The 27,664-nt window shown below is 36.6% G+C and overlaps 3 protein-coding genes across 8 annotated transcripts in view; 2 read left to right on the plus strand and 1 right to left on the minus strand.

The window, feature by feature from the left end:
* The window catches only part of LOC109829759 (GATA transcription factor 12-like), a 1,599-nt gene extending 1,407 nt beyond the window's left edge, over positions 1-192 (minus strand). Inside the window, 1 exon segment of the mRNA XM_020396790.1 lies at positions 1-192. This exon segment is cut by the window's left edge and continues 4 nt beyond it. Within this exon segment, the coding sequence (XP_020252379.1) occupies positions 1-128 (128 nt within the window). The 5' untranslated portion in view covers positions 129-192.
* LOC109846918 (casein kinase 1-like protein HD16) lies at positions 6,531-13,402 on the plus strand. Of its 4 annotated transcripts, none has more exons than XM_020416169.1 (16): positions 6,531-6,813; positions 8,974-9,108; positions 9,224-9,297; positions 9,383-9,452; positions 9,542-9,597; positions 10,440-10,511; positions 10,601-10,695; positions 10,796-10,862; positions 10,963-11,092; positions 11,175-11,393; positions 11,508-11,650; positions 11,732-11,906; positions 12,004-12,094; positions 12,177-12,346; positions 12,615-12,803; positions 12,912-13,402. In XM_020416169.1, exons 1-16 carry the CDS (start codon positions 6,730-6,732, stop codon positions 12,969-12,971), a joined length of 1,830 nt encoding a protein of 609 aa, XP_020271758.1. In that variant the 5' UTR covers positions 6,531-6,729; the 3' UTR covers positions 12,972-13,402. The 4 variants fall into 4 exon arrangements, with proteins under 4 accessions (XP_020271758.1, XP_020271763.1, XP_020271745.1 ...); XM_020416174.1 differs by having other exon boundaries at positions 12,189-12,346; XM_020416156.1 differs by having other exon boundaries at positions 6,586-6,813; positions 11,520-11,650.
* LOC109846939 (kinesin-like protein KIN-14C) lies at positions 18,944-27,355 on the plus strand. Of its 3 annotated transcripts, XM_020416181.1 has the most exons (23): positions 18,944-19,442; positions 19,539-19,693; positions 19,787-19,900; positions 20,325-20,589; positions 20,934-21,005; positions 21,378-21,505; positions 21,597-21,680; positions 21,830-21,907; positions 21,982-22,074; positions 22,176-22,205; positions 22,401-22,742; positions 22,812-22,893; positions 22,974-23,069; positions 23,167-23,346; positions 23,497-23,603; positions 23,733-23,911; positions 24,079-24,243; positions 24,320-24,573; positions 24,647-24,810; positions 25,261-25,546; positions 25,627-25,735; positions 26,029-26,126; positions 26,850-27,355. In XM_020416181.1, the coding sequence occupies exons 1-23, from the start codon at positions 19,361-19,363 to the stop codon at positions 26,933-26,935; spliced, it is 3,249 nt and encodes a 1,082-aa protein (XP_020271770.1). In that variant the 5' UTR covers positions 18,944-19,360; the 3' UTR covers positions 26,936-27,355. The 3 variants fall into 3 exon arrangements, with proteins under 3 accessions (XP_020271770.1, XP_020271774.1, XP_020271778.1); XM_020416185.1 differs by lacking the exon at positions 20,934-21,005; XM_020416189.1 differs by lacking the exons at positions 18,944-19,442; positions 19,539-19,693; positions 19,787-19,900 and having other exon boundaries at positions 20,467-20,584.

Raw genomic sequence — 27,664 nt, forward strand, 5'->3', positions numbered from 1 at the left:
CCGCCGTTAACGGCGTTATCCTCCTCCGTTTCCTCGTTGGAGAAATCGAGCAGGTCCTCGACGATGAAGTGGTCCCCACCAACCGCCGCCTTGTGGTGCCCGCCATGGACGTAGTCTGAAGCTTCCATTCGAGGGAAATTAGGGTTTCTGAGAGCTGAGGGAGGAGAGCTAGGGTTTTATTTTGTTAAGGGAGAAAGGATTCTGAAATAAAAAAGGGGAAGGTGAGCAAACCTTTTGTATGCCGAGCCAGGCGCTTACAATGTCGACACGCTCTTCGCTCTATTTTACTATCCTGCCCCTCACGCTCACTGTCAGATAACCCTCCTTAAGAAAGTCATCGAGGGTAATTTGGGTAGCATAATAAAAAGGTACAGCAATAAATTAAGGTACGAGTGGTTAATTAAGAAATTAATTACCGCCTAAATATGAAATTATTGATTAAGTGAAAATATGAAAATGGGGGTTAAGTTTTAATTTTAAGTGATTAATTCAGCTCTAAACTCTCCTAAGGAACCGATCTCCGAGTTTTTGTCGCTGCAACTCGTGCATTTGCGTCAAGTCTCTACACCGATTCCTCTGCCAATTTTAATTAAATTTTTTTTTTTAAAAAAATTAGTATTGCATCCTTGAGAACCGCGCTCACTTTTTTCTCCGGTTGTAATATTTAATCCTCGAATTTTACCTAACCCACGTTTAAGCACGACGGTTATTTTCTTCAGCGTGCCACGTTGGCCATTGGGTTGCTGGCAGGGCCACGTGGCGGTAGTCGAGTGGTATCTGGATAGAGTGGGGACCCAGAGGAGTGGGTCCTACGTCGAAAATCCCCATGTGAATCGGCATTGGAAAACGGTACAAGGCGCTGTCCGAAAATAGTTAAACTATTTCGATATCCTTATTTCTTCAAACATTTTGCTTAAAGAGTCCTTATATAATTTACAGTTGCAACCGTAATTATTCCTCGTTACATTTCCAAAGAATATAACAATATTAGTATAACTATGATGGATAATTTATATATTCTGTGACTAGTATAATTGTACATAGCTAGCTTGATTTTTGATTAGCCCACTTCTATCGCCCCTGGTTAACTTAAATCCCGCTTTGTGTACTCGTCATGAGATGTGATAACAGCATGATTTCAGTTTTACCATTTTGTCAAGTCTATTTTTCGGGACTTAAAAAAAAAGAGAGGAAATACATAATTTTTTTTATTTTTTATGAAATTTTTTTATTGAGGGATAAATTTATCTCTGCGAACAAATCATGAATAGCAGATAATCCCGATTATCCGATATAAATATATTCTGTGGCGCTACCCTATATCAACTCGTCTAGCGCTTATCATTGTCATGGTTCAAATTTTAAACAAGATAAAGGAATTGAAAATTGATAAGTACTAATATCCAAGTTGAAGGAATCGGTAAATACATGCTAATGAACAAATGAAAGGTGTTCTATATTCTATGAGAAATATATTCTTCCATTCTACTGGGCTACATATTCGTTAGCTGTCAGTGTTGACCACAGTAAGCAGCCCACCACTATTAACGAAAGCCCACCAATTTACAGCTGACACTCATTATCCACCACATTATGAGCACGATCTCCTCCTCTTTCCGCTTTTGATTTTTATTTTTGCTTGGATTTAAAGCAAAGACTGAAAAAGAGAAAAGAAAAAGCCCAATGAACATTGCTTGGCATGGGAGGCTACATTTTTTTTAATCACAATTTCTCAGCTTTTTATGACACTATATTTTGTTTGCTTTCTCGCGCTCCTACCCATCTATATCTCGCCGGTGGGGCCCAACGCGAATCACGTGATCTCGGGTCAGCATGCACGTGGTCGGCTGGCAGCACACGTGGCAGTCGGATGCTGGAGAACGTGTGCCTCGCGCCGCGTATCACGTGCGAAAATCAGGCGGAATAAAAGCGAGGGAAGATATTTTCTTTTTACTCTTAACAAGCGAATCAAACACAAGAAATCTTGGAGTGTATTTGATAACCAAAGTGTTTTTTTTTTGTAATGTTTTTTTAAAAAATAACATATCATGGTGTTTATTTTTCAAACTTGTTTTCTGGTAACCAAAACACAAGAATTATTCGTCTACAAACTCAAATGAATTATTGACCAAAAATTGTACAAACGAATCCACATACAAAACCCACTTAGAAAAATTCAAACAATCTACATGAACATAGATGATTAGCAAAAATTCAAACCCATTAAAAAAATTACCTCCCAAATTTTCAGGGGAAGAACAATGGCTGGGCGACGGGTCGGGGGTGGCGATTTCAGAGTGGTGGAGGTGGTGGTTGTTGAGGGGGGACTTGAGGCGGAGATGGTGGTTGTCGAGGGGCGACTTGAGGCGGAGGAAGGCCAGCTTGGACTTGAGGTCCAAGATCTCCCGCTGCAACTTGGACTTGAGGCGAAGGATGTGGTGGAGAGTAGGAGGCGGCAACGGTCGGAGGCGGCAGCGGAGTGGCGACGATTCGGAGAGGCGACGACGAGGGTTAGGGCTGAGGGGAAAATGGGATCAGGGGTCTGGGGGGAGAAAAGGGCATCGGGGGTTTGGGGGAGAAAAAGAAACAGATTTCAAAAACACCTTTTAGGTGTTTTGAGGAAAGCGTGGATTTTTTGGACTTGGTGAAGGGTCAGCTTAAAAAAACAGCTTAGTTCCCAAACGCGTGTGATTGTTTTTGTGAAGAAAAAAACAGAAACGAAAAAAACACACTGGTAACCAAACGCTCAACTTATTATAAGAAATATGTTTTCTTATCTTTAATTTCTATGTTTTTTTTGTCTTCTCATCAAATGCTTTGTCCCTTCCATTTTAACTAACGATGATAATGATAATCTAATTGCTTTTTTGTTTGTGAAGTTTCCCTCATGTGAGGGTGGTATGGGAAGCCTGCCCCTCATGAAGTTTTGAAATTAAAATATCCAACCATATAAGAGATATTTGGCCTACTAAACAAATATTAGACACTTGTACTGTCATTAAGTTTTTATTTTATTAATTTAAACACGAGATCTTCTATTTTTCTATTTCTAAGGGAGTAGCAAAATAGCACAAGTAGCATTATTTCTTCTTCATTTTCAGATAGAGAGGAAGACTCCTTTTATCGACCGAACAAAAGGCAGGACATAACAACACAATTAATGTTAAAAATATATTTCATTGTGATACCATATTCTACCCTAAATAACTTATTTTGGTGCTACCACCTTGCTCATTGAAAAAAATAATATTCCTCCGATGGCATCAGAATAAAAATACAGAACGCAGTACCTTAACTTCAACTTTTCGCAGTTTGCATCGATGGCAAAAAAATCTTCAGTATTCTCCAAAAATCATTTTGATGCGTCGTCTCCAACTCATTAGCACTTGCGACCAACTTCAAATAATAAATACGATTTATTGTATAAAGTTTGTCACTAACATTTATTCCATAATCTCTTTCGTGTTCGAAATCAATATCATCTTTACAAAATATTTCCGTTAGAGCTTTAAGAAAGATTCTTCCGTCGAAATTTTCGCCAAGTATTTTGCTCCGTTGCCCTGGGAAGTCATTTTCCTACTGATTCCGTGGAGATCAGATGTTGATTTTGGTTGCCAAACCCTGTCCTTTTACTAGTGACATAATATCCAACTGTGTTTAAAAAAATAATAACAAAAAAAAAAATCAAAAAAGGGGTAAGTAGAAGAAGCGTATTATGCCTTTTTAAGTTTGATAATAATCATACTTGTATTTTTAAATATTTGTACCGATTTATAAAAATCCCAAATATTTAGAATAAAGACTTAGTTGTTGTTATTGTTGTTGTTGTGCTGATTTATAAAAACACTGATATTAATATTAATTTATCATATTAATTAAAACTAACCTCGAAACAACATAGTTTTTAGTCAAGGGTAGGCCGCACGGGTCTTCGTATATCAAATTTAAATCAGTATAAACAGTAAAAAAGAGTGTAATCAATCAGGAAATTAATATAAACGCATAAGCCAGCATGATAAACAACTAAATATATATTGATGGTGTAACACATGTACCATTCTCTTCCATGTTAAAGATTTTATAGAGTGTCTCCTTTATATGGAAATTTCTCATTAGTTGTATGCTACCAGAGGATATCCCCTAGTTGGCCCTCCATATCTGGTGTTTTTCAAAATTAAACTCGAATACTTATTATTTGATAAATATTCATGAACATTCACAAATATTTATCGATATCAAAGCATATATTTTTATTGCTAAACAAATAGATTATTTCATTAAACAAATGATTTGAGAGTCTCTCAAAATTAATATATAAAACTTAAATAGAAATGATAAGTGGGTTTAAAATATAACCTCATGTGCGTGATTATACAAATTATAAGCGATCAAATTTAAATAAATATTTAATAAGCAAACAAATTGAATATACATTTGGTTAATTTTTAATTTTTATTTGTTAATGAATTCACATACTACAAATTGTTTGTTTAGTATTAAATAAACTATTGAATCGAAAATAACCAAATGTTTGCTTGAGCAACCATCGAACTGTTTGTTAATTATTTGGTTTGTTTCCACCCCTACACTAAAGACTAAGGATGCAAACAAAGTGTTCTCTGAAAGTAAATTCACATACTACAAATTTATTTCTTCATGCGTCAAATAAATTGGTTTTCTTAAAACAATGAGCCATCAAATCAGGCCCGTATTAGTTATAACAGGCCAATTCGGAGCCCAACGAGCACATAAAGGGCTTGAATGAGCAGCACCTTCATCAGACTCGTTGTAGAAAACAGGCCGAATTATGCGACGGGGGCCCATAAAATGAAAACCAATTTATTTGACGCATGAAGAAATTAAAGGATGTCAAATTTACAGAATTATATAGCTTTTCTAAGAAATTATTAACATTAAAGTCTATCAAGGCTTTTGAGTCTAAATTCAATATATAAGGACATTTACAATAAATAACCATACGAGGAGAAATAAGAACTTGATACAAGCCACTTCAGCTCTAAATTAGTACAACATTAACATTATATCAATTCAATTTTTAACTTTATATTTTAATATTTATTAAGTTAAAAGTTATTCTCTATATTGCAATGTTATTATCTCCATCTGTCTCTAATAAAATTTATTAATGGCTGTATAAAATATTTTGGAAAAATTACTTCTAGGCCCCAAATTTATATTTTCAATATGCTCTAGCCCCTCCAACTTTTTTTAATGTTCTTTAGCCCCTCCTTTTTGAAAAAAATATGGCCAAGCCCCTCCATCATGATTCCAGCTCATTTCAGCACTTGATTAGACATGCCAGCTCATGATTAGACATATCAGCTGATTTAAATCCCGAATTTACCCTCCTCTTTCTTATGTCAGTGGATGTTAACTCTTTTCTGTAAAATGTTAACTCTTTTCTGTAACATGTTAACTCTTTTCGGTAACATGTTAACTCTTTTCTGTAAAATATTAACTCTTTTCTGTAAAATGTTAACTTTTTTCTGTAACATGTTAACTCTTACAGATAACATGTTAATTTTTACAGCTAACATGTTAACTCTTATATCTAACATGTTAACTCTAACAGCTAACATGTTAACTCTTACAGCTAACATATTAGCTGTAAGAGTTAACATGTTACAGAAAAGAGTTAACAGTTAATAGAAAAGAGTTAACATGTTACAGAAAAGAGTTAACATGTTACAGAAAAAGAGTTAACATTAATGTGCCCACGTGAAGTTCCTCGGGACGGAGGTGTAGGGGGAGGGGAGGGAGGCGGGGCGGAGGCAGAGGGGGAACGGAGGAGGAGGAGGAGGGGTGTGTAGGGGAGGGTAAAATGGGGATTGTGTATAAAGTTTGCATAGGAACTTGGGGAGAGGGGTTTTTAATAATTTTTTCAAAAAGGTGGGGCTGCAGCACATGTTTGAAAGTTGGGGGGACTATAGCATATTGAAAATATAAATTTAGGGTCTTGAAGCAATTTTTCCAAATATTTTTACATGGCAGTTCATTAATATTATCATGATATAAGATAAGACCATCCTTCAGCGTATCTATCCACAAATGCTGGTTAAAATTTTAATCTCCATCGACCTTTTACCTCGTGATTCCTCCTCTTTCGCCTCGGTATTTCCCCCCCAAAAAAGAAGTAATGGATAAACCGTAACTAAAATTTAAAAAATTTGTGAGGGTATGCATTTGCAAAAAGACGCAAGGCTTTTTTTTCGTCAATGCAATAGCGCTAGGCAATACCTCTCTGCTATCAAAGACCAATCCCCCAATTTCCAATTTTACCTTGACCGCCTGGCTGAAAAATCCTTTCTCCTCTCCGACTCTGCGGATTTCAACTCAATTATTTTCTCCTTCCTTCTCTTCCTTTTCCCTCTCTACTCTCCGACGCGCGTTCCAAAATCCCGCCAAAACCCTAACCCTAATCAAGCTAGGGTTTTTCGGCAGATCCGACTGCGGTCGCCGGCCGTAATCGGGCATGAGATTGGATGCCGGTTCTGCGTGCGGTTGCGGACGGACGGGCGAACCCGAAATCCGAACACCGGTAGCGCCGCAAAAGGAACCGTCCAGGGGGCGTCGAGGAATCGGAGGGCGACGGAGACGGCGGCGGTTGTGACGTATGAGCATCCAGCTGTCGACGGCGAGGAATTGAATCTGGAGGCCGAGGAGATCATCAGGAATAGTTTTAACGAGGAAGGGGTTGGAGAGAGGAGAATGGATGATTTTGATAGTGGAGGGAAGAGCGCTGATAAGAATCCAGAGCCTGAGGATGAGAGCGCAGCTCCGTTGCCTGAAAAGGTTATTTTTATTTTATTTTTATTTTTATTTGAAATTAGGGTTTTATACTTGTTTTCGTATCAACTATATACAAGTTATTGCCAAAATTGATATGAGTATATGACATATCGCAATTCACAAAATAATAATTCATTATAAAGAAAATATTTTCCCAGAGTACGTAATTTACCTCCAAATTCGTACAGTTTTTTAACATATTGCCATATATTAATTTGGATGGACGGAGTTCACATTTTATTTTATTAGATAACTGACTTTAGACAAATATTATTCAAGTATAGCAAGAACATGCTCGCTACTAAATAAAAACCGTTCAAATACCATAAAATATTACAGTGGAAAGGCTGCGGTTTTGAACATATATTATATTCACTTACTCTTTTACTTTCACAAAAAATGTACAGAACTCCTATTGTGCCAAGTGCTTTACTTTTCCTGTAAAATAAAATAAAATAAGCAGATAAGTTAGAAGAAGTTATCCCGAACAAATGTGTCTCGTTCCTATGTAAAAGTATTGTTGAGAATTGCAATGGAAAGTAAGTACTATTAAAACCTATGCTAATATAAATAGAAGTCTAAAAAGTATTGCATAATAGTCTTGGATGCTGCAAAAGACTATTAATAACTAAACTAAATTTATATTTACATGCCACTGCTCGTGAGTTGGATGAAATTGGACATGGTTGACAGAGAGAAGCAAGATGGTATAGATAAGTTGGTTTTGGATTTTTTTCCCCTTGTGGTTTATGCATGGATGGTGCTGTTGGTGAAGTTAGAGTTGAGAATAATTGGATTAGAGAAAGGGTGGTTTTCTCATTGAGTTTTGGGGAATAATGGGAATGGTGTTTTTTTGTTCTTGAGGAGACGTTGGAGGAGGATGATGATAGTAGATTGCTGGGGAGTTTCTTTGAGACTTGGTCATTTGAATGTCGGGGACGGGAGCAGTTATGCAAATTTGGTGATAGCTTTGATTATTTTCATTTACCAAAACTGTCCCCCGCATAAAATTAAATCACTGTAAGTTTTTGAGGATGCCTATTGGAATTTTTTTTATTTGCATATCATAGGGACAGAACACCAAAAACTTGAACCAAAAGGGCGCTGTCTCTTAATAATAGCAATAGATATACAGGTGTGAGTAAAAATTTTGCCAAGTTTATAGTTAAGGCACTAAACCACATTGCTGCCCGATATTGTTGATGAAACTCATTTCTGGGGCTTGGAGGTCCTTGTCTTTGGAAAAGGATATAAAATATGCTGGAGGTTTTTTAGTGGATAATGTGATAGGATAATTGCTGCTTACCAGCCTTTCAAAAGGAGTCTACGAGTGTGCTACTAGTCTACTATCCTTGTCACTAAGAGTCAAAAGTGGATCTATGCTCAGTTGGGTTGACCAGTTTCTTCGTTGGTTTCATATATTTGGCCGGAACTTCAGAACTATGAGGGTGGCTTAGATGCATGTCAAATTATGAATTTGCGGCTTTCAAAACCCAGGAAACCTTAAAAAATTAGAATGTGTGCAACTTTTTTGTGCCACATGGGTTCTAGATATTTCTTTAACATTTAATATTGGGAAATCCAGGGTTCTGCCTATATGACTTTTCAGTCTAGTTTAGCAGAGGCTTAAAAGTATGTTGGGAAATACTTTCTGATGTTGGGAAATACTTTCTGTTCTAGAAATTAGATGACTTGAACTTATTGCTGAGGCTGTTACAAGCCATTTTTTATAAACATGGATTTTAAAAGTTTCAATCATACTGAATGGTTTGGATCATCAATCTGTAATCTTTCTCCTCCAGAAAGCCGACCTACATGTGAACCCTTATAATCTACCATGTGTGGTTAACCTTTTTTCCCCACTTCTCGCATTTGCAGTTTTCTTTGCTCCTTGTTTACTGTAAGTATTTCAGCATTTGACTGGTAGCATTACTGATAGTGATAAGTATAGTGTTTCTTAAGGAAGAGGGACATACTGGAAATTCTTGCGCTTTTCTTTTCATCAGGGAATTTTTCGTGATGCTTTAATGTGCTAGGTTATTATGATGATGATTATCTTATATTTATTTTGACATATTAATATGCCCATGTAGAGTTGATAATGCCCTTCTATGTACTGTTTTAAATTTGCATTTGTACTCAGATCAGAGTTTTCTTGTACAGGTTCAAATTGCAAATTCACCAGTATATAAAATTGAAAGGAAACTTGGAAAAGGGGGATTTGGACAAGTGTATGTTGGTCGTCGTATTTCAGCTACTAATGCAAATGATAGGATAACAGGGTCGGGTGCTATTGAGGTGTGCTATCTGATTAGTTGTATTTCTAGATCAACTTTAGCAATTCTTGTCCTCCAAGAAGAATACGTCAGCAACCAACTGTTGACTCCATTAATTTTCTCATTTATGCTTTCAGGTGGCACTAAAGTTTGAACACAGAAGCAGTAAAGGTTGTAACTATGGACCACCTTATGAATGGCAAGTATACACGTAAGTGTTCTTATGGCTTATACTCTGAATTGGTGTTGATAATCTAAGGACGGGGCATGTGTGATACTGACCTTCATTTATGCAGTACTCTTGGTGGTATTCATGGGGTGCCTCATGTCCATTACAAGGGGCGTCAAGGGGACTATTATGTCATGGTAATGAACAATACACATAGGTTTCTTGGTTATGAGTTATTTTTGTTATGTTTATACATGCTGCTATAATTAGACCATTGATTGCGTAGGTGATGGATATGTTGGGCCCTAGTTTGTGGGATGTCTGGAATAATAACTCTCATGCGTGAGTTTCTGCACCTAATATTCAATTGTTTTTTCAAGGGGTTTTTATACAAAACCACCACAAAATACAGTGGTTTTTCGGAGAACCACCATAATTTTTTTATTTTCACAGAGCCACCATAGAATATATTGGTTTTTTTGGAAAACCACCACACAAATTTTATTTTTCATAGAACCATCATGAAAATATGAATCTTTTATAAAGCCCCACCAAGTCATAATTTACATCTGTATTTTATTAAACAATAGCATAAAATGACATAAATGCTCATTATGACAAAATTTTAGGGAGTATGAGTGGGGTATTTGGAGGGAATTAAAACTTTTTTGAGGGAGTTAACAAAGTTTTAGAGGGAAACAAGGTATTTTGTTTTTTTTTTGTTTTTTTTCGATAATGAGGCGACCAGGAATCGAACCCAAGATAGTGGTAGCCATATTGGAACCTCCCAACTATCTGGGTCATCAACGGTGCTTAGGTATTTTGTTGGTTTGAGAAAATAGAATAATGGGTTGGTGGGTCCCACCATGAGGGTAGTTTAGGGATTTAGCAAATTATTTAGTTTAACATGATGTAGATGCAAAATTATAATTTGGTGGCACTTTGTTATGGATGCATATTTTCATGATGGTTCTATGAAAAGAAAAAAAATTTGTGGTGGTTCTCCGAAAAACCACTATATTTCCTGGTGGCTCTATGAAATTAAAAAAATTGTAGTGGTTTTCCGAAAAGCCACTATTTTTTGTGGTGGTTTTGTATCAAAAACCCTTTTTTCAATTCATGTTTTCTTAAACTTGACATCTTGAGTTTTATTTCCTTCTCTTTTTTTTCCCTGATGTGTGCAGAATGTCAACAGAAATGGTTGCTTGTATTGCTATTGAATCAATCTCTATTCTAGAGAAGGTGCATTCTAAAGGGTGGGTTCACTATTTAAACTATAATATTGAATTTCTTCAGCTCTATTTGTGTTTATTTAGTCGTTATTGTTAACAACTGCTTATGTCAGATATGTGCACGGGGATGTAAAGCCTGAGAACTTTCTACTTGGACCACATGGGAGTCCTGAGGAGAAGAAACTCTTTCTTGTCGATCTTGGCTTAGGTATTATGATATTTCTCACAATTTGGAAGAGATGTATGTATTTCTGGAAATTGTTTCTCACCTAATTTATTTTGTCATTGCTGTGATATATAAATATCAGCCACTAGATGGAAGGATAATTCTACAGGTCAGCATGTTGAGTATGATCAAAGACCAGATGTTTTCAGGTGAGTTGGTAACTTTAGTTTGACACTGCTAGTGCTGTTATAATTAGGACTTGTTTCAACATTTAAATGTAGCTCATTATTTAACAACTCGATATTGCAGAGGAACAGTGCGTTATGCTAGTGCACATGCTCATTTAGGAAGGACAGGGAGCAGGAGAGATGATTTAGAATCTCTTGCTTACACACTTGTATTCCTTCTTCGTGGCCGCTTACCTTGGCAAGGTTATCAGGTACAACTATTGAATTCCTTGGAAACAATCATTTTGTTTAATTTTCTCTTGTTTCAGCTGTCCTGTCATTTTGTTCTTATAGGGAGAAAATAAAGGATTCCTTGTCTGCAAGAAGAAGATGGCGACATCCCCAGAGATTCTGTGTTGCTTTTGCCCTCATCCATTCAGACAATTTCTTGAGTATGTTGTCAATCTGAAGTTCGATGAAGAGCCTAATTATGCCAAGTTCATTTCTCTTTTCGATGGCATAGTGGGTCTAAATCCAGATATTAGGCCGATCAACACTGATGGTGCTCAAAAGGTGCATCAATTTCCCCTATCTCATTACGCAAATCAAATCTGGTTCTTGCACAAAGTAAAGTCATATTTTAACCCAAATTGGTTAGTATCTAATCATCAATCAAATTCTATAAAGCTTATATATCAGGTAGGTCAAAAGAGAGGCCGACTAATGATGGAAGAAGAAGAAGATGAGCAACCGAAGAAGAAAATTCGCATGGGGATGCCTGCAACACAATGGATTAGTGTCTACAATGCGCGGAGACCTATGAAACAAAGGTGCATGTTACATATGATTTAATCCAAGGTGTATCATCAGATGGAAGAGTCTTTTGTTTCCTAATCCCCTCTCTATTGCAGGTATCACTATAATGTTGCAGACAGTAGGTTTGCACAGCATATACAGAAAGGAAATGAAGACGGGTTATTCATTAGTTGTGTTGCTTCTTGTACAAATCTCTGGGCTCTGATTATGGATGCAGGAACTGGTTTTAATGCTCAAGTTTATGAGCTATCACAAAATTTTCTTCACAAAGTGAGTTCCTTGGTACACTACAATTCTGGCATCTACAGATTTGCACTTATATCCTTGTTCATTAATAATTCGTTTTGTATGTCCCCCTTTTTTAAAGGAATGGATTATGGAGCAGTGGGAGAAAAATTATTACATCAGTGCATTAGCAGGGACAAACAATGGCAGCTCCTTAGTAGTAATGTCTAAAGGTATTGTTTTCAATGTAGTTTCTTGCCATAATGGGGTTTGTGCTTTAGAAAGTTGTTTTAAAGGCTTATAACTTCTATATAGCTTCTCCTTCAGGTACCCAGTATGCACAGCAGTCCTATAAAGTTAGTGACTCATTTCCGTTCAAGTGGATAAACAAAAAATGGAGAGAGGGGTTCTACGTTACTTCCATGGCAACTGCAGGCACCAGATGGGGAATTGTCATGTCGCGGAATGCAGGCTTCTCAGATCAGGTTATAGTCTTTACTTTGCATACACTTTATTATCAAGGTTAATTGTGGATAGACGCCCTGTACTATAGACCAATTGTGGATGGACTCCCTGATAGTTCTTTTTGTGCGGATAGACCCTACAAGGGGTCGATCCGCACCAGTGGAAATACTTGGGGTCTATCCGCGTTTGGCTGAAAGTACAGGGGATCTATCTGCAGTTAACCCTTATTATTATATATGGAACCTGAATCCTGGAGTGTTTACTCATTTAGCTATGCCCTTTCTCCAGGTTGTTGAACTTGACTTCCTGTACCCCAGTGAAGGTATTCATCGAAGATGGGACAATGGCTATCGCATAACTGCAACTGCTGCTACATGGGATCAAGCTGCACTTGTTTTAAGTGTACCCAGAAGGAAACCTTCAGATGAAACGCAAGAAACACTTAGGACATCAGCTTTTCCTAGCCAACATGTGAAGGTGGTTTGCATTTGCTGGTTTATCATTGTGTGTGTTTTTGGGGTCGATAATCATTCAAATATCATGATTCCATATCTGATAATTACAACTTTTATTCACCTCTTGCAGGAAAAGTGGGCGAAAAATCTATACCTTGCATCTGTTTGCTATGGTCGAACAGTTTCTTGAAGTTAAAAGTTTGTGATGGCAAAGGCATTGCTCGCTCATGTTTTAGCGCTATCTTCAACTTGGCGTTTTGGAGGTTATTAAAGCCTGTTAGCAAGGGGATTTCTTGCCATCCTTTTGGGCTTTAGGGTTTAAATAATTTTGATGTATGAGCCTCACATATAGTTACCCATCATATACTTCCAGTTACAACTAACACATGTTACAGAGTCATTGTCAGCAGTTTTGGTATGCCCTTGCCTGACTGTAAATATAACTTGGGTGGGCATCCTTAATTATCGGTCAAGTTTGTATAGTTATAGATATGTTCTTCACTTGTGACCAGGAGGTGGGTTTTAATTTTTAAATGTTTTATACTTTTTGCTAACGTAATATGACAATAAGTTATCGATGACAGTAGCTTATTCTATTGTTGTCAGTTTCTGCAGACTAAATACTTTGGTTCTTGACCCTGAGAAGTCTGAAAAATTATTGGCAAATGCTTACTCATTTTATGAGCAGGCACAACATTTGAAGTTTTTGCGCGTATTTCTGAAGTAGTTTTAAGACCATGCAATGAAAAACCAAAACCCCTAGATTGTATAAATGTAGTTCCAATGGTAAGCTGTCAATTCTTTTACCATTTTGCTTAGGTTTTCTCCCATGTCTAGGGGAACTTGTAGAGTTTTGTTGGTGGTTGTGTGTACGCTCCAGTACTCGGGAATGTGTTTCAACGGAACCTAATTTGATAGGAGGAAGGAGGGGTACCATATAAACAGATGCATATGTTGTTTGGATATATTAAGAATCTGGATATATGGGGCTCTTAAGTGGAATATTTTCCCTATTTCTGCATTTTGGAAAATGCATACGTTGTTTGGAGGAAGGAGGGGTACGAAATATTCAGATGCATATGTTGTTTGGACATATAATCCGAAGAATGCGCGTAAGGTATGTTCTCCTATTATTTTGTGGGCTGTATTGTTGTTAGTCTTGATCCTTAGCTTTGTTTTGTTTCAACAGGGTCTCCTGCAGTTAGCGAGATGCAAATGCAATATTGTTGCTTTTGTGCTCCCATAATTTGGTATATGAAATTCTCGTCAGATTTTATTTGGCACCATAGCACTAGTATCTTCGTATTTTTCTTCTATTCCTTCAGAGGATATAAGTCTTCTTCTTTTAAGAGAAGATCGTCATTTCGTTTGGTTATTTATCATGATCAGCTGTATCTGATGGAGGCTACCAAAGAAAAAAAAGAAACCATATTTTGTCATTACACAATTATAATCTGTTTATGTTCATGGAGAAGGTACAATTTTGCGGGTGTTCTAGGATTTACGCTTTGATCTCTTTCGATCTCCCTTTGCTAATCCTCTATTTTTACCATGGCATCATGCTCCGCGTAGCATGGTTGTATTACAATCTTTTAAGGCTGATGCCGCTGACATGGCTGGTTAGCATAAACAAAATCAAGTTACGGGTTCTGATTTTAGAAATTTACTTTAGCAGGATTTCACTTATCTGATAAGATCTAACATGAGATGCATCCACTTTCGATTTTGCATAAATAAAAAGGTACGTAACTTGGTCGAAAGCAGTATGTATCATTGTTTAATTGTGATCAGAAAATTCATTTTCGAAAGTGAATCTCACTTCTCTTGTTAAATATCTTTCTCCATCCATGTGATTTTTCCTTTCTTTAACCTTTGGTTTCTTTATTCCCAGAGGCACTGTGTCTCGTTTTCGTAAAAGGCTAGTTTAGTTTCCCCGTTCAGCTACTTGTTATGCTATTATACGCATGAGTGGATGCATGAACTCAGTCACTTTAGATAATAATTGCAGACACCATTGCTACCCGATTATGAGACGTGCATTTTAGAAGATTTTTTTTTCCCCATTTTAGTAACTAGTATTTTTTGGTGTATATGACGTAACCACCTGATTTTGAGACTTGCATTTTAGAAGATTCTTCATTTTAATAAATAGTATTTTTCGGTGTATACGACACAACCGAAATGGGATCCTTTTTCTTTTAACTGACACAAAATCATGTTTGTTCATGTATCGTATAGGAGCGTTATTTTTTGAATGGAATAACCTACTATGAGAATATAGGAGCGTTATTTTTTTCTTTACTTGCAATTTTTATTGATATACTGGGATCGAAGTTCTTTCATTTGAATGAAATAACCAGCTTCGAGGATATAGTAGCTTTCTTTTTTCAATTGGTTTGTATCAATTGAGATTTTTATTTATGTACTGATATTGAAGTTAGTTCCTTGTTTTGACCGGAATAATACGAGATTATAGTACATTTATTTTTTTCATGGTGATTTTATTAATTCAAATAGTTTGTGGGTTTTGTAATATTAGGACACTCAACTCAAACTATGTGAAAATTAACAAGTATTTAGCATTTTTCTTTTTGGAGCATTTTTATCTCTCACTAAATTTGACTACGTGCCTTGCACATACACTATGCTATTGCTATTCTAAAAGTGTGAAGGATGTTAAAACTTTTTTAGCCATGAAGCCCTCTAAATTACACGTGTAATCCCAAAATAGCCTTCTTGACATTTTTTAGCCAAATGGGTTTAGGGACAAGGAACATTGACTTGTAACTCGCTTAGTCCAATCTCTCTTTTTTTATTTTCAGTTTCCCCGTTCAGCTACTTGTTATGCTATTATACGCATGAGTGGATGCATGAACTCAGTCACTTTAGATAATAATTGCAGACACCATTGCTACCCGATTATGAGACGTGCATTTTAGAAGATTTTTTTTTCCCCATTTTAGTAACTAGTATTTTTTGGTGTATATGACGTAACCACCTGATTTTGAGACTTGCATTTTAGAAGATTCTTCATTTTAATAAATAGTATTTTTCGGTGTATACGACACAACCGAAATGGGATCCTTTTTCTTTTAACTGACACAAAATCATGTTTGTTCATGTATCGTATAGGAGCGTTATTTTTTGAATGGAATAACCTACTATGAGAATATAGGAGCGTTATTTTTTTTCTTTACTTGCAATTTTTATTGATATACTGGGATCGAAGTTCTTTCATTTGAATGAAATAACCAGCTTCGAGGATATAGTAGCTTTCTTTTTTCAATTGGTTTGTATCAATTGAGATTTTTATTTATGTACTGATATTGAAGTTAGTTCCTTGTTTTGACCGGAATAATACGAGATTATAGTACATTTATTTTTTTCATGGTGATTTTATTAATTCAAATAGTTTGTGGGTTTTGTAATATTAGGACACTCAACTCAAACTATGTGAAAATTAACAAGTATTTAGCATTTTTCTTTTTGGAGCATTTTTATCTCTCACTAAATTTGACTACGTGCCTTGCACATACACTATGCTATTGCTATTCTAAAAGTGTGAAGGATGTTAAAACTTTTTTAGCCATGAAGCCCTCTAAATTACACGTGTAATCCCAAAATAGCCTTCTTGACATTTTTTAGCCAAATGGGTTTAGGGACAAGGAACATTGACTTGTAACTCGCTTAGTCCAATCTCTCTTTTTTTATTTTCAAAATCATGTCGAGCATTATAATTTATAAGTATTAAAGTTAAGAATTTCCTTCAAATAGAGTTGGGGCATACCTAGAATCAATTTGAAGATACTCTTTTTTGCGAAAACTTGGTTACTGGGTAAGAGCTGTCGTATAATACAAAATGGATTGGAACTCAAGCTCACACTTCCAAATTTGGGAAATACCACTGATCAAGGAGCAGCGCATCAGAGCCGCCAGTTAATTACCTGTTATCTATATGTAGTCACTGACTTATAGATCTTTGAGTGATCTGGATGCTTAGGTGTTGGTGTGATTGTCTTCCTCTAATCTGTCCTAGCTGCCATTGGTAGTTTGGTTTTGCTGATGTTCCTGCTTAAAAGCAATTGTAGAACAACGTGAAATGTACGAGGTTGTGATGATTGTTTCGAAGACTGACGAGGGCTGCTGCTGCTCATAGTTAAAAAGTTATTGTGGGATATATTTCAGATCCTAGAAAGTCAGCATGAATCGTCGACGATGATGCTGGATATTGCCACTCTTTAGGATAACTTACTTCTGACCTGTTCAAGCTAACCCAGAAGTAGTAGTACGAAGAGGAATTTTCAATCAAAGTAAAGATTGGCGTTGTGCTCCCCAGGACCAGTTGACACAGTGCTTGCACGCATTATGCAGGTGAGTTACATTTACGAGATACCATCTCTTTCTCTTGTTTTCTTTTTAACTTTTTTGTGAAATTTAGAGAATTTGCCCCAGCACTGCAATTGCCAATTATGAGGTTGAGTGAGGATCTATGGTGCCACTCATGACCGTTTGATAAGAGGTTACTGGTACACTTGCAGCATAAACAGCACTACTTACTCCTTGAAGGATTCATCCTTTTGTCTTTCACCTGTTTTTGCTTGATCTTACATTGAAGTTTATCGCCTGCGTTGGTTGTTACTTCTTACGACTTCTTAGATTAATTCATCCAGTCGAAAACTGAGCAGCACAGATGGTGGAGATCATGGTTTGCCCCTGTATGGTTCTTTTGTAGACAAACACGCGGCGACTAAACAGATCGCAACACGTGTCCAACGCAGATATTAAAGTTGGTGACGAGATTGATACAAAATATGTTCTCGGAGATTGCACTGGTACAACATTTCTTGATTGCACCGATGCGATATATACTGAGTTAAAATTGTTAGTGAGATGTGTGTAGAAAACTGAGCAGTTTTCGTCCTCCCTGTTGAAAATGATTTGAGTATTTCTTGTTCGGCTAAGAGGTTTTATTTCTGAGTGGGACGGTGAGTCCTGTCGAGACTTTGTTTGATGATTCCATCCTTCTTTGTAGCTTCTCTCTTATATAGTCCAAGAGTCAGTTTGGTTTTGCTGGGGCTTATAGTAAGTAGCTTGCAAAAGCAAATTTTAAAGCAACTTATATAATAAGCTACTAAAAATAGCAGTTTAGAAATTAAATATCAAAAGATGTTTAAAAAGTAGTTAAGATGTTCGGTAGAACTTCGCTTAATGATCATTATTAAAAAGATACAAGGAAAATATGGTATATATAATAAAAAACCAGAAGCTGCTTCTAAAAGCGTACGCAAGTTACTTCTAAAAATACGTACTTAAAAGCATAAGCAGTTTCAATCAGCACGTCAAAAAAATTCATCAAATACAATTATTGGCTACTTCTTGAAAAAAAAAATAAGCAGATAAAAATAAGCAATATCAAATTGATTGTGTATTCACTTGTACCCTTCAGGCTATTTTATGAATCTCACATAGAGTTAATTTTTGCGCTTATTATGATTCCCTTAATTTCACGGGTGTCATCTCCATCAAACGTGAGAAATAATTTGTGTAGGTTTATGTAGGTGCAAATAAGAGCATCTCCAACAACTTCCCCATTTTATTGGTATTCTTACTTTTGAAGAATTTTTGGTTTTTTTTTGTCCAACAGATTCCCCATCTCATTCCCCAAAATAGAGATGGAGGAGAAAAAATGGGAGTCTTCCCCAAATCTGGCGCATTCTTCAAATATTTGGGGAATGTTTTGTCATAAATGCAACACGTTCTTCAAAACGGGTTGGGGGAGAAAATAAATATAAAACAAAATCCATATTTACAAAAAAAAAAAAACCATGAGGGCGGTTCCAATGCATAAGAGCATCCCAAAATAGGGATGCAGAATGTTTTTATTATTGTACTAAATGCAGAATTCTTCAAAATGGGGAAGCTGTTAGAGTTGGAGCAAAAATAATTTGGAGAATATGACTTTCGTTGGAGAAATTTTTGGAAAACCGTTGGAGATGCTCTAAACGCGCTGGCAGCTAATAAACACGTCCTCCTCATTCGTTACCAACCTTAATCAGCACCAATATTAATAACAACATATTTATATAAGGGCATTCTTGTAATATACTTCAGAAAAACACGAGCCCCAAATCCAGTGCATTTCTGAGCGAACACCTCTCGTTCATCCATTTGGAGCCATGCAGATGCAGGAGGCGAGGAGGGCGGGGGGGAGAGAGAAGTCCCCACCGGTGTTTCCCAAAATATCCAAAGCTCGCGCCTCTCCGACATCGGGATTCGAGACAACAAGACCCTATAAAAATAGCATCATGACCCCCGCGGTTTAAGGGGAGAGAGAGACGCGGAGCCGGTTAAAGCCAAAAACTACGACGAAAAAAGGCGAGGAAAAAAAGAAAGAAATGAGAGGGAGAAGCAGCGTCGGTCCCCATAATTTTGGCCCTTACATCTCCTAGCTAGGGTTCCCGTCGACGAATGGCCCGATCCTGTTCGGACATTGCACCGATCCGATCAGATCTCGGAGGAATTTGATCTCTTCGATCTTCACTTTGGTGTCAATTTTAGGGTTTGATATGAAGCTATCTTATGAATCTTGACCTACATTGTGAAAAAAGCATGGCAGATTACAGTCACAGAATGGAGAGCGTGAATGCTGAAGCTGATGCGGGTGAGGAATATCTCTCTATTTGTGTTTGTTTGTTTTTATTTTAAAAAAGTTTAATTTTAATGTTGTAAAAGTTTTACGTTTCTCCTTTGGAATCAGCGATGAAAAGATCGCAACTTGTTGAGTGGCTGAACAAGTTGTTCCCGGATTTCCTCATGCCATTGGATGCATCAGAGGAGGAGCTGAGAGAGGAAATGTCGGATGGCGTGGTTTTGTGTGCTATTCTTAATGGGAAGAATCTGGCTTCGATAGAGGTGATTGAACATTTGAATGCTCTTCTTCGTCTCACACGCACAATTCTAAAACTGTATTTGCAGTTAGAGGTCTCATATGGGTTCTTAATGCAGAGTCAGAGGGGCGTTTTTATATCCTCGGAGCAGAGGTTATATAATGTGAATAGGTTCCTTTCAGCTGTGGATGAAATGGGCCTGCCTAGATTCAACGTGTCGGATTTGGAGCAGGTAATCTTGAAAGTTATATATTGATATGAACTCCACCTAATAATTCGGTCTATAATGGGCGTGTGCACGTGTTTTCATCTGTCTCGATATATATTACCTGGCTCGATCAGTATGAATAGGAACTCGCTTGTTTAAGATTGTTGTTCTCATATGTATATGCCAAGAATTCCCCAATAATTTGTTGATATGTAAACTAGAGGGCAATCAGACGAATATGATAGGCTACATAAGGGAATCAGTCATCGTAGAGATGGAATTAGACATTATCAATTTATTGCAGACCGAGAATATCATGACAGGCTTTAAGCATTGAACTAGGCTCCTAACTCTGTTTTAAACTCCTAGTCTGATTGCTTGTTGTTACTGACATTTTTTATTTATTTTAATTTTAATTTCCTGCTTATTTACCTTTTAATTGCATCAGGGATCTATGTCTCCTGTTGTGGACTGTCTCTTATCGCTCAGGGACATGATTTGTGGTAATGGGAAAGATGGACTTAATGATGCCACCAAGTATGGAAGCCAGCAAAGAAAGAAGTGCGATCCAAAGTCACCAATCTCCGGAGATGAGAAGTCACACGGAAACCCCAGGAACAACGACCCTAAGTCGCCAGTTTCAGGAGATGAGATGAAACGGAGCATTTCAGAACCGAAACTCCAGAATGCTTTGCGAAACTCTTTCATGTCAGGCACGTTGGTGAATTCTATTCTTAGAATATCTGAAATCGAAGTAATTTTTTTCACAAAATATGTCTAGTAATGACTCTTGATTATGTGATGACCGTATCCTTCACCTTGAGCTTGAGTTATCCAAAAAGCGCAAAATGAGACATTATTATTCTACAGGCTACAGTATTTTGAAATATCTCGATATTTATTATTCTATTTCCGTCTGTGCATATATCGCCATCGACAATTAGTTATATAAGCACCTGAATTTTCCTATCAAAATATGGAATTGGCTATGGGCAAAAGCTTCATACATGTTTTGGGGAATTATCGGTTGTCAACCTAACGTCAATCCTCAAAATAGGTGTCAAATTCCTGGTCAAGCAGGCTAAAGACAGGGGAAGGGCTTGCCACATATCTGAGAAGGCAGTTGATAGTAAGAAACTCTTCGTGCATCATGCAAAGTTCTTCAGTGTCCTCTTCGTGCATCTTAATTACTCAAATATGTCCGTTATGGGCTTCTACTTTTTCATGATGTCCAAAAAGTACTCATTCCCATCTCTTGAAAAGTTAGTAGCAGGCTGCAGGACCATTCCATCCCCTTGCCAAATCACTCACCCAAAAAAAATGTTAATAATAATAATAAATAAATAAACAACAACAACAACAACAACAACAACAATAGTAATAATAATAATAATGAAAAGAATAAAAGTGGGGAAAATTAATGTACGTGTCTCTTTCTATCAAAAACTATCAAAAAGCTGAGAGAGGGTTGTACTTTCTTCTGACTACAATTATCACACAGAATCGTCGGCTGCATTATTGCATCCTGCCGGAAATAAGCTCCACGAGGTTTTCCAGTCAAAACAAGGACGCTTTTCTGATCTTCCTGCTGCCAAGATCTCGGAAATGATGAAATCAAACAGTTTAGATGTAAGTTTTTTAATAAGAAGTCACCATAAATTGTGCCCATTGATTTTATTTATGTTGATTTACTTTGAAACACAATTTTCTGTTCATGCAGAATGCCCCAACACAGTCACTTCTAGGTGTTGTTAATGGGATTCTCGATGGAAGCATCGAGAGGAAGAATGGGGAAATTCCTCATGTATGGTGAATCAATTTATGCTATGACACCTTATCATGAGTACCTTTTTTTTCCTTTTCCTTTTCGTGAATAAGTTTTTGAGGCAGTTAAATCTTAGTTGTGAGTCAATCTTGGCACATTTTAAGACGAGTAACTCTTTCTCCATCTAGCGTGTAGCTTGCCTATTGAGGAAAGTTATACAAGAAATCGAGCGTCGCATTTCAACTCAAGCAGATCATATAAGATGTGTAAGAAAGCTCATCACAGTTTTACTATCTCCATCATTTTTATATTTAGTTTTAACCATATTTTCTATCCGCAGCAAACTAATCTAATTAAAGCACGTGAAGAGAAATATCAATCAAGAATAAGAGTACTTGAGACATTAGCTTCTGGTACAAGCGAAGAAACTCAGGTACATTACGAATATTGATCAAAATTGGCTTGTTCACAAATTTAAGCTGTATCTGCTATACTTGAAGGGGGGGAAAACTAATCTCTTGTTTATTGTGCCAGATAGTTTCAAACCAACTCCAGAAGATAAAGGTCTGATTCTTGTCTCACAAACAAACCACATTATTGATAAATTTGTTGCGATAATTTCCTCACCCTTAACAATCAATTTAGCTGAATGCTTAGCTTTTCTGGATCCATTGTTTTGTCCAATCAATCTATTGTTTCCACTTAGACCATCATTACTCTGGCGATCCTCTTAAATGTATAGTTCTTATCCAAATGCAGACAGAGAAGACAAAAGTTGAAGAAAGCAAGAAACATGGTGATCAAGATATGGATAAACTGATGAAGGAGAAAGAAGATAGTGATACTATGATTTCAAAGTTAAAGCAGGAACTTGAAACTGTTAAAGAATCATATGAAAACCGCTGTCAGCAATTGCAGAGAAATTCAGAGGAAATCAAAGCAAAATTAGAGGAGAGAATAAAGGAGGCTGAATCCCTCCTGGCAGAATCCAGAAAGAGGACGAGAGAGCTAGAGACATTCTCAGAATCAAAATTTCAGAAGTTGAACAGGAAAGAACATGTATTTCAGAACTTCATAGGCTCCCAACTACAATCTGTCAAGGTTTGTCATTGTATATCTTGCTACGATCCATTTTGTTGTATCTTCAATTTACTTTCTGTTCTTTGTCAGAGTATGAGGGTAGCATCTGAATCAATCAAGCAAGAAGTTATCAGAACACAAAAAGGATGGAGGGAAGAAATGACTAACTTTGGTATAAGTATTTTGCATTTAAACTTTTCTTGCTTCGGGTTTTTTAATCCTTTTTAACATGTTTGGTTATCCTTAATGAAGGTGTAAAGCTAAAAGTACTAGTAGATGCTGCTGAGAATTATCATACAATTCAAGCAGAAAATCGGAGACTGTTCAATGAGGTCCAAGAATTAAAAGGTTCCTATCAAGCAGATGTATTTGTATATCATTTCACAGTTTGTTAAACTTCATCATTTGTATTTTTGTTCCTAAACCAATTTGATCACTTGATTAGGGAATATAAGAGTCTTTTGTCGCATAAGGCCATTTCTTCCCGGTCAAAAAAGAAAGTCAACAAGTGTTGATTATGTTGGAGAAAATGGTGAAGTAGTTGTTGTAAATCCCTCTAAACAAGGAAAAGATGGGCGTCGGATGTTCAATTTTAATAAGGCGTTTGGTCCAGCTTCCACTCAAGGTTCTCATTTTTCTGTTTATGCATATTTATTGTATCTACCCTTCTATATGTCTTTCAACATAAACATTGAATTTATTAGATAGATGAGGATATATTATTTCATACTACTAAGCACCATCATTTGATTCATCTTTGTTATAACTTTTACAGAGGAAGTGTATTCAAATATCCAACCTTTAGTACGGTCGGTTCTTGATGGCTACAATGTTTGTATATTTGCATATGGTCAAACTGGTTCTGGCAAAACATATACAATGGTATGCCTTTTCCCCCCTATTTCTGCTCATTTTAAAATGTACAAATGTAGTTATTAAATAGTTTGCTTTATTTTTTTCAATAGCATTAAAAATGACACATTGTGTTTTAAATCTTTATCTTTTTTACAGAGTGGGCCCAATTCACCAACGAAAGAGGAATGGGGGGTTAATTATCGAGCTCTAAATGACCTTTTTCATATTTCTCACTCTAGAAAAAACACTTTCTTGTACGAAATAGGCGTTCAGATGGTCGAAATATATAACGAACAAGTTCGTGATCTCCTCACAACCAATGCTTCACAAAAAAGATATCCTTTCATGCATATTTTCTTTAGAATCCTAGAAGGGTCTTCTGTAGAGTTTATTGTTTAATATGAAAAAAATGTTAATATTTTTGCCACATAAAATTTTGATATAATTTAAAATATTTTATGCCACATAATGTTCTGAAAATTGTCCTCTTTAACTTGCGAACACTTGGGATCTTAAGTGCTCCTCAATCCAAAGGAGTTGCTGTTCCCGATGCGAGTATGCTTCCAGTTAAATCAACCTCAGATGTCATGGAATTGATGGAATTTGGACAATCAAACAGGGCAATGAGTTCAACTGCTATGAATGAAAGAAGTAGCCGATCTCACAGGTTAATTCTCAACTATGTTTTTGCACAACTTCTAAAACATTTACATTGCACTGATTTACATTTGTTTGTATTTCAGCATTGTTACTATCCATGTCGAGGGCAAGGATTTGAAAACTGGATCAAGTTCACGTGGTTCTCTTCATCTGGTCGATCTTGCTGGAAGTGAGAGGGTGGATCGCTCTGAAGTAACAGGAGACAGGCTTAAGGAAGCACAGCACATCAACAAGTCTCTCTCTGCTCTGGGTGATGTCATTTTTGCTTTAGCACAAAAGAGCAGTCATGTTCCATACAGAAATAGCAAACTGACACAAGTTCTTCAAAGTTCCTTAGGTACCTACTTTTTATTATTTACTTCTAAATGATGTGGCCTTGTAATTGTTTATAATTTAATCATCTTATACAGGCGGGCATGCAAAGACACTAATGTTTGTACAGGTAAATCCGGATTTAGCCTCATTTTCAGAGACAGTAAGTACACTGAAATTTGCAGAAAGGGTATCTGGAGTAGAGTTGGGTGCTGCACAGAGCAACAAAGAGGGCAAAAATGTCAAAGATTTGATGGAACAGGTTTCATGACCTCGTCCTTTTCTTTCTAACACGTACCTTTTAAATTCCGTTAACTACTAAATTGTGAGACATAATCGAGGTAAGTGTCCTCGAAGGAGATTACAGCTTTAAACATCTAAAGCAGGCTAACACTTGCACTATTGTGCATGATAGCAACACATTTCACAAATGAAAAAGCAAAGACAATAAGGAAAATACTTCTAAAGTTCTAATTTGTGTCAATGACTTTACAACTGAAGAGTACGTACTATACACTATTGGCAAACACAATGCTTATGTTTCATTTACTCTATTCATTATATCCCTTTTTGTGAAGAGATGATCATAAGCTCCATCTCCCCTATTTATGTATTCCTGAAATGGTTTCTCCAAATAATGTAACATTATACAGCTAACTATCATCTCAAAATTGTATATTTGATTAATTAATCAAGTAAATTGGACTGCCAGGTGGCATCCCTTACAGGAAAAATTGCAGAGAAAGATGAGGAAATTAAAGAGTTGCAACTGCTCAAAGATCTTAGAGCTGGCAATGGAAGCAACTCATTAAGGCACTCATCATCCTTTTCTGGCAGTTCACTTGCAAGTAGGCAGCAGCGACTGGCTAGTGGAAGGGTGGCAAGATCTAGTGAAAGGAGTGCCTCGGATACTGAAAACTTCTCTGAATTCAGTGATAGGTATTCAGAGAATAGCTCTCAGCAGTCTGTGGATGACTTAAAGTATCAGAAGGATATGGGTGAGAACCCCTCCTCTTCATCTTAAACCTAGAGTGACAATTCTCTTGGTGATGGTGAATATTGGGCTTTGCTTATGCAGATTCTGAGGAAAGACTAAGTGACATATCTATGGGAGCCGAAACTGATAGTTCAACTATTGAGTCCAACTCTGAAGCTGGCAAATCATCAGACGCTACAAGAGAAAAAATGTGAGTATAACCAATTTTGTAGATACTTCATAATAAAAAGCTTACATCTTAGGTTATTGAATGGTTCACTCTACCATTTGCTATGTTCTAATAAATTTTTATGTGCAAAAACTGAGCTTTATACTGTTATCCGTCTCTTAAACGGCCAAAATAATTTCTCAACACTAACGGTCAAAATAAATTTTAAATGATACGAGATGTCTTATTATCATGGTTAAGATAATTATAGATTTCAAAGATTGTGTTTTTCCAAGTCTTTTGACTTATAACATCGATACACATCTTAAATGCAGGGCCAGAGTTCCATCACGTGTGCCTAAACCACTTCTGCCAAGGACTGGACAGACAACATCTGTGAGATCAAAATTAAAAGATCCTGTGAAATCTCCAGGTGAGTGTTCTTCAAAATGCTATGCGTTTGATGTCCTTCTGTATTTGTAATAAACGTCTGCTTTCCATGCGTTAAAAGTTTACTTTCATACCCTACCATATTTTCAACAGCTAACTTTTGCTACTATGGAGCATACAAATTAGTTTCAGACATAATCTGAACATAGCACTATTATTCAATTTGGATAAAGAATGCGTCCACATTAGAAGTTTGAGATGGTGTGGGCATCATTTGGCACGTGCAAAAGAAATCAGATGCACTCTAGTTGTAAGAGTGATAGGAATGATAGTTGGACATAAATGAAGCTGAATGGAGAAAAATGATCCATGCAGACAACTCAAAATGCCAGGGATTTTTTAAAGGAAAAAGGTGGAGAAAAATATTTGAGTTTTGTTTTTGTTACGGTCAAATGGCTGAATATTCATGCATGTTCAGAAACCACTCTACCTGCAATGCTCAAGTCCCTAGTCAATTAGTTACACGCACTTGTTCTGAGATATTTGATGCATTTATTTAAAGGGGATAACAGTTGTAGTCAATTCTATTTCTGTTTTTCTGTCTTTTATAAATGTGAAGTAGGTTTTGATTGCAAAGCTGCTAATGTGGCATTTATTTTTGTTTGTTCCTGCTGTATGAAAAATTCCATGAACATGCCATGTCTTACATCTTATTTGATTTAGCATATTTCTTACTGCAATTTTTTTTTTTTTTTTTGGTTTCCAGTTCTGAGAAAGAGCACAGTCAGTCAGACAGCTAAATCTCCATCCAGCCCGACAACTAAATCTTCAGCCAAGCCCTTAAGGCGCTAAACGCGGTTATCATCAGCACAGTTTTTTTAGATTATTTTACACTCTCCGCTGGCAGCATGTCGAAATTGGCTTGCCATTAGGAGTTTACCTAACTGATGCCGTTATGTCAATTGGCACATTTGATGCAGTTGAAGCCTGTAGTATATATAGTATATGTAACTTACGTAGACGATTGACGAATTGTCAACAGGAGGATATTAACATTGTTGTATAAGTAGGATGATGTTACTGGATAATGTTACTTTTCGCATGTAAGCGAAAGAAGCATACGAATTAAACTCGATTCATTGTATATGCGTATCGTGTACTAGATTCATGTTGATGTAAATTGGGTGGATTCTTTCAGACATGTAAAGATATGAAAAGTATAATAATCAAGTTCCCGTAATGGGAAGGCAATTTTTGATGGTTTATTATGAATATAGCTTTCGGATGGTAACAGGAATGGTGGTTTCTACCTCTTTCTCGACCTTTGTAAAAAAGAAGCAACTTTTCTTTAATTAAAGGGGTAAAAAAAAAGGGGGTAGGGTTTCATTCATCATGATTTAATTTAAGCTTTTCCCCCCAAAACACCAGCTTAATCATCAAGAACCCAAATTTAAAACTCAAGAAAATACCAAAACCCTCACCTTGCCATCATTACCCGTAGCCATAGCTCCCCTTTTGCTTTCCTATATCTCCCTCTCCTATCCACGATGATCTCGTCTCCCTGCAATGGCGGATCTCCCG

The sequence above is a fragment of the Asparagus officinalis genome, chromosome 1, assembly GCF_001876935.1.
Source record: "Asparagus officinalis chromosome 1, Aspof.V1, whole genome shotgun sequence".
NCBI lineage: Eukaryota > Viridiplantae > Streptophyta > Magnoliopsida > Asparagales > Asparagaceae > Asparagus > Asparagus officinalis.

Coding starts and splice junctions, on each gene's coding strand:
- LOC109846918 (XM_020416169.1), top strand. CDS start 6,730: ATGGATGATTTTGATAGTGGAGGGAAGAGCGCTGATAAGAATCCAGAG. Junction 9,453..9,541: donor AAGGGGACTATTATGTCATG/GTAATGAACAAT, acceptor TTGATTGCGTAG/GTGATGGATATGTTGGGCCC. Junction 11,907..12,003: donor CACAAAATTTTCTTCACAAA/GTGAGTTCCTTG, acceptor CCTTTTTTAAAG/GAATGGATTATGGAGCAGTG.
- LOC109846939 (XM_020416181.1), top strand. CDS start 19,361: ATGAATCTTGACCTACATTGTGAAAAAAGCATGGCAGATTACAGTCAC. Junction 19,901..20,324: donor ACGTGTCGGATTTGGAGCAG/GTAATCTTGAAA, acceptor TAATTGCATCAG/GGATCTATGTCTCCTGTTGT. Junction 25,736..26,028: donor GACGCTACAAGAGAAAAAAT/GTGAGTATAACC, acceptor TCTTAAATGCAG/GGCCAGAGTTCCATCACGTG.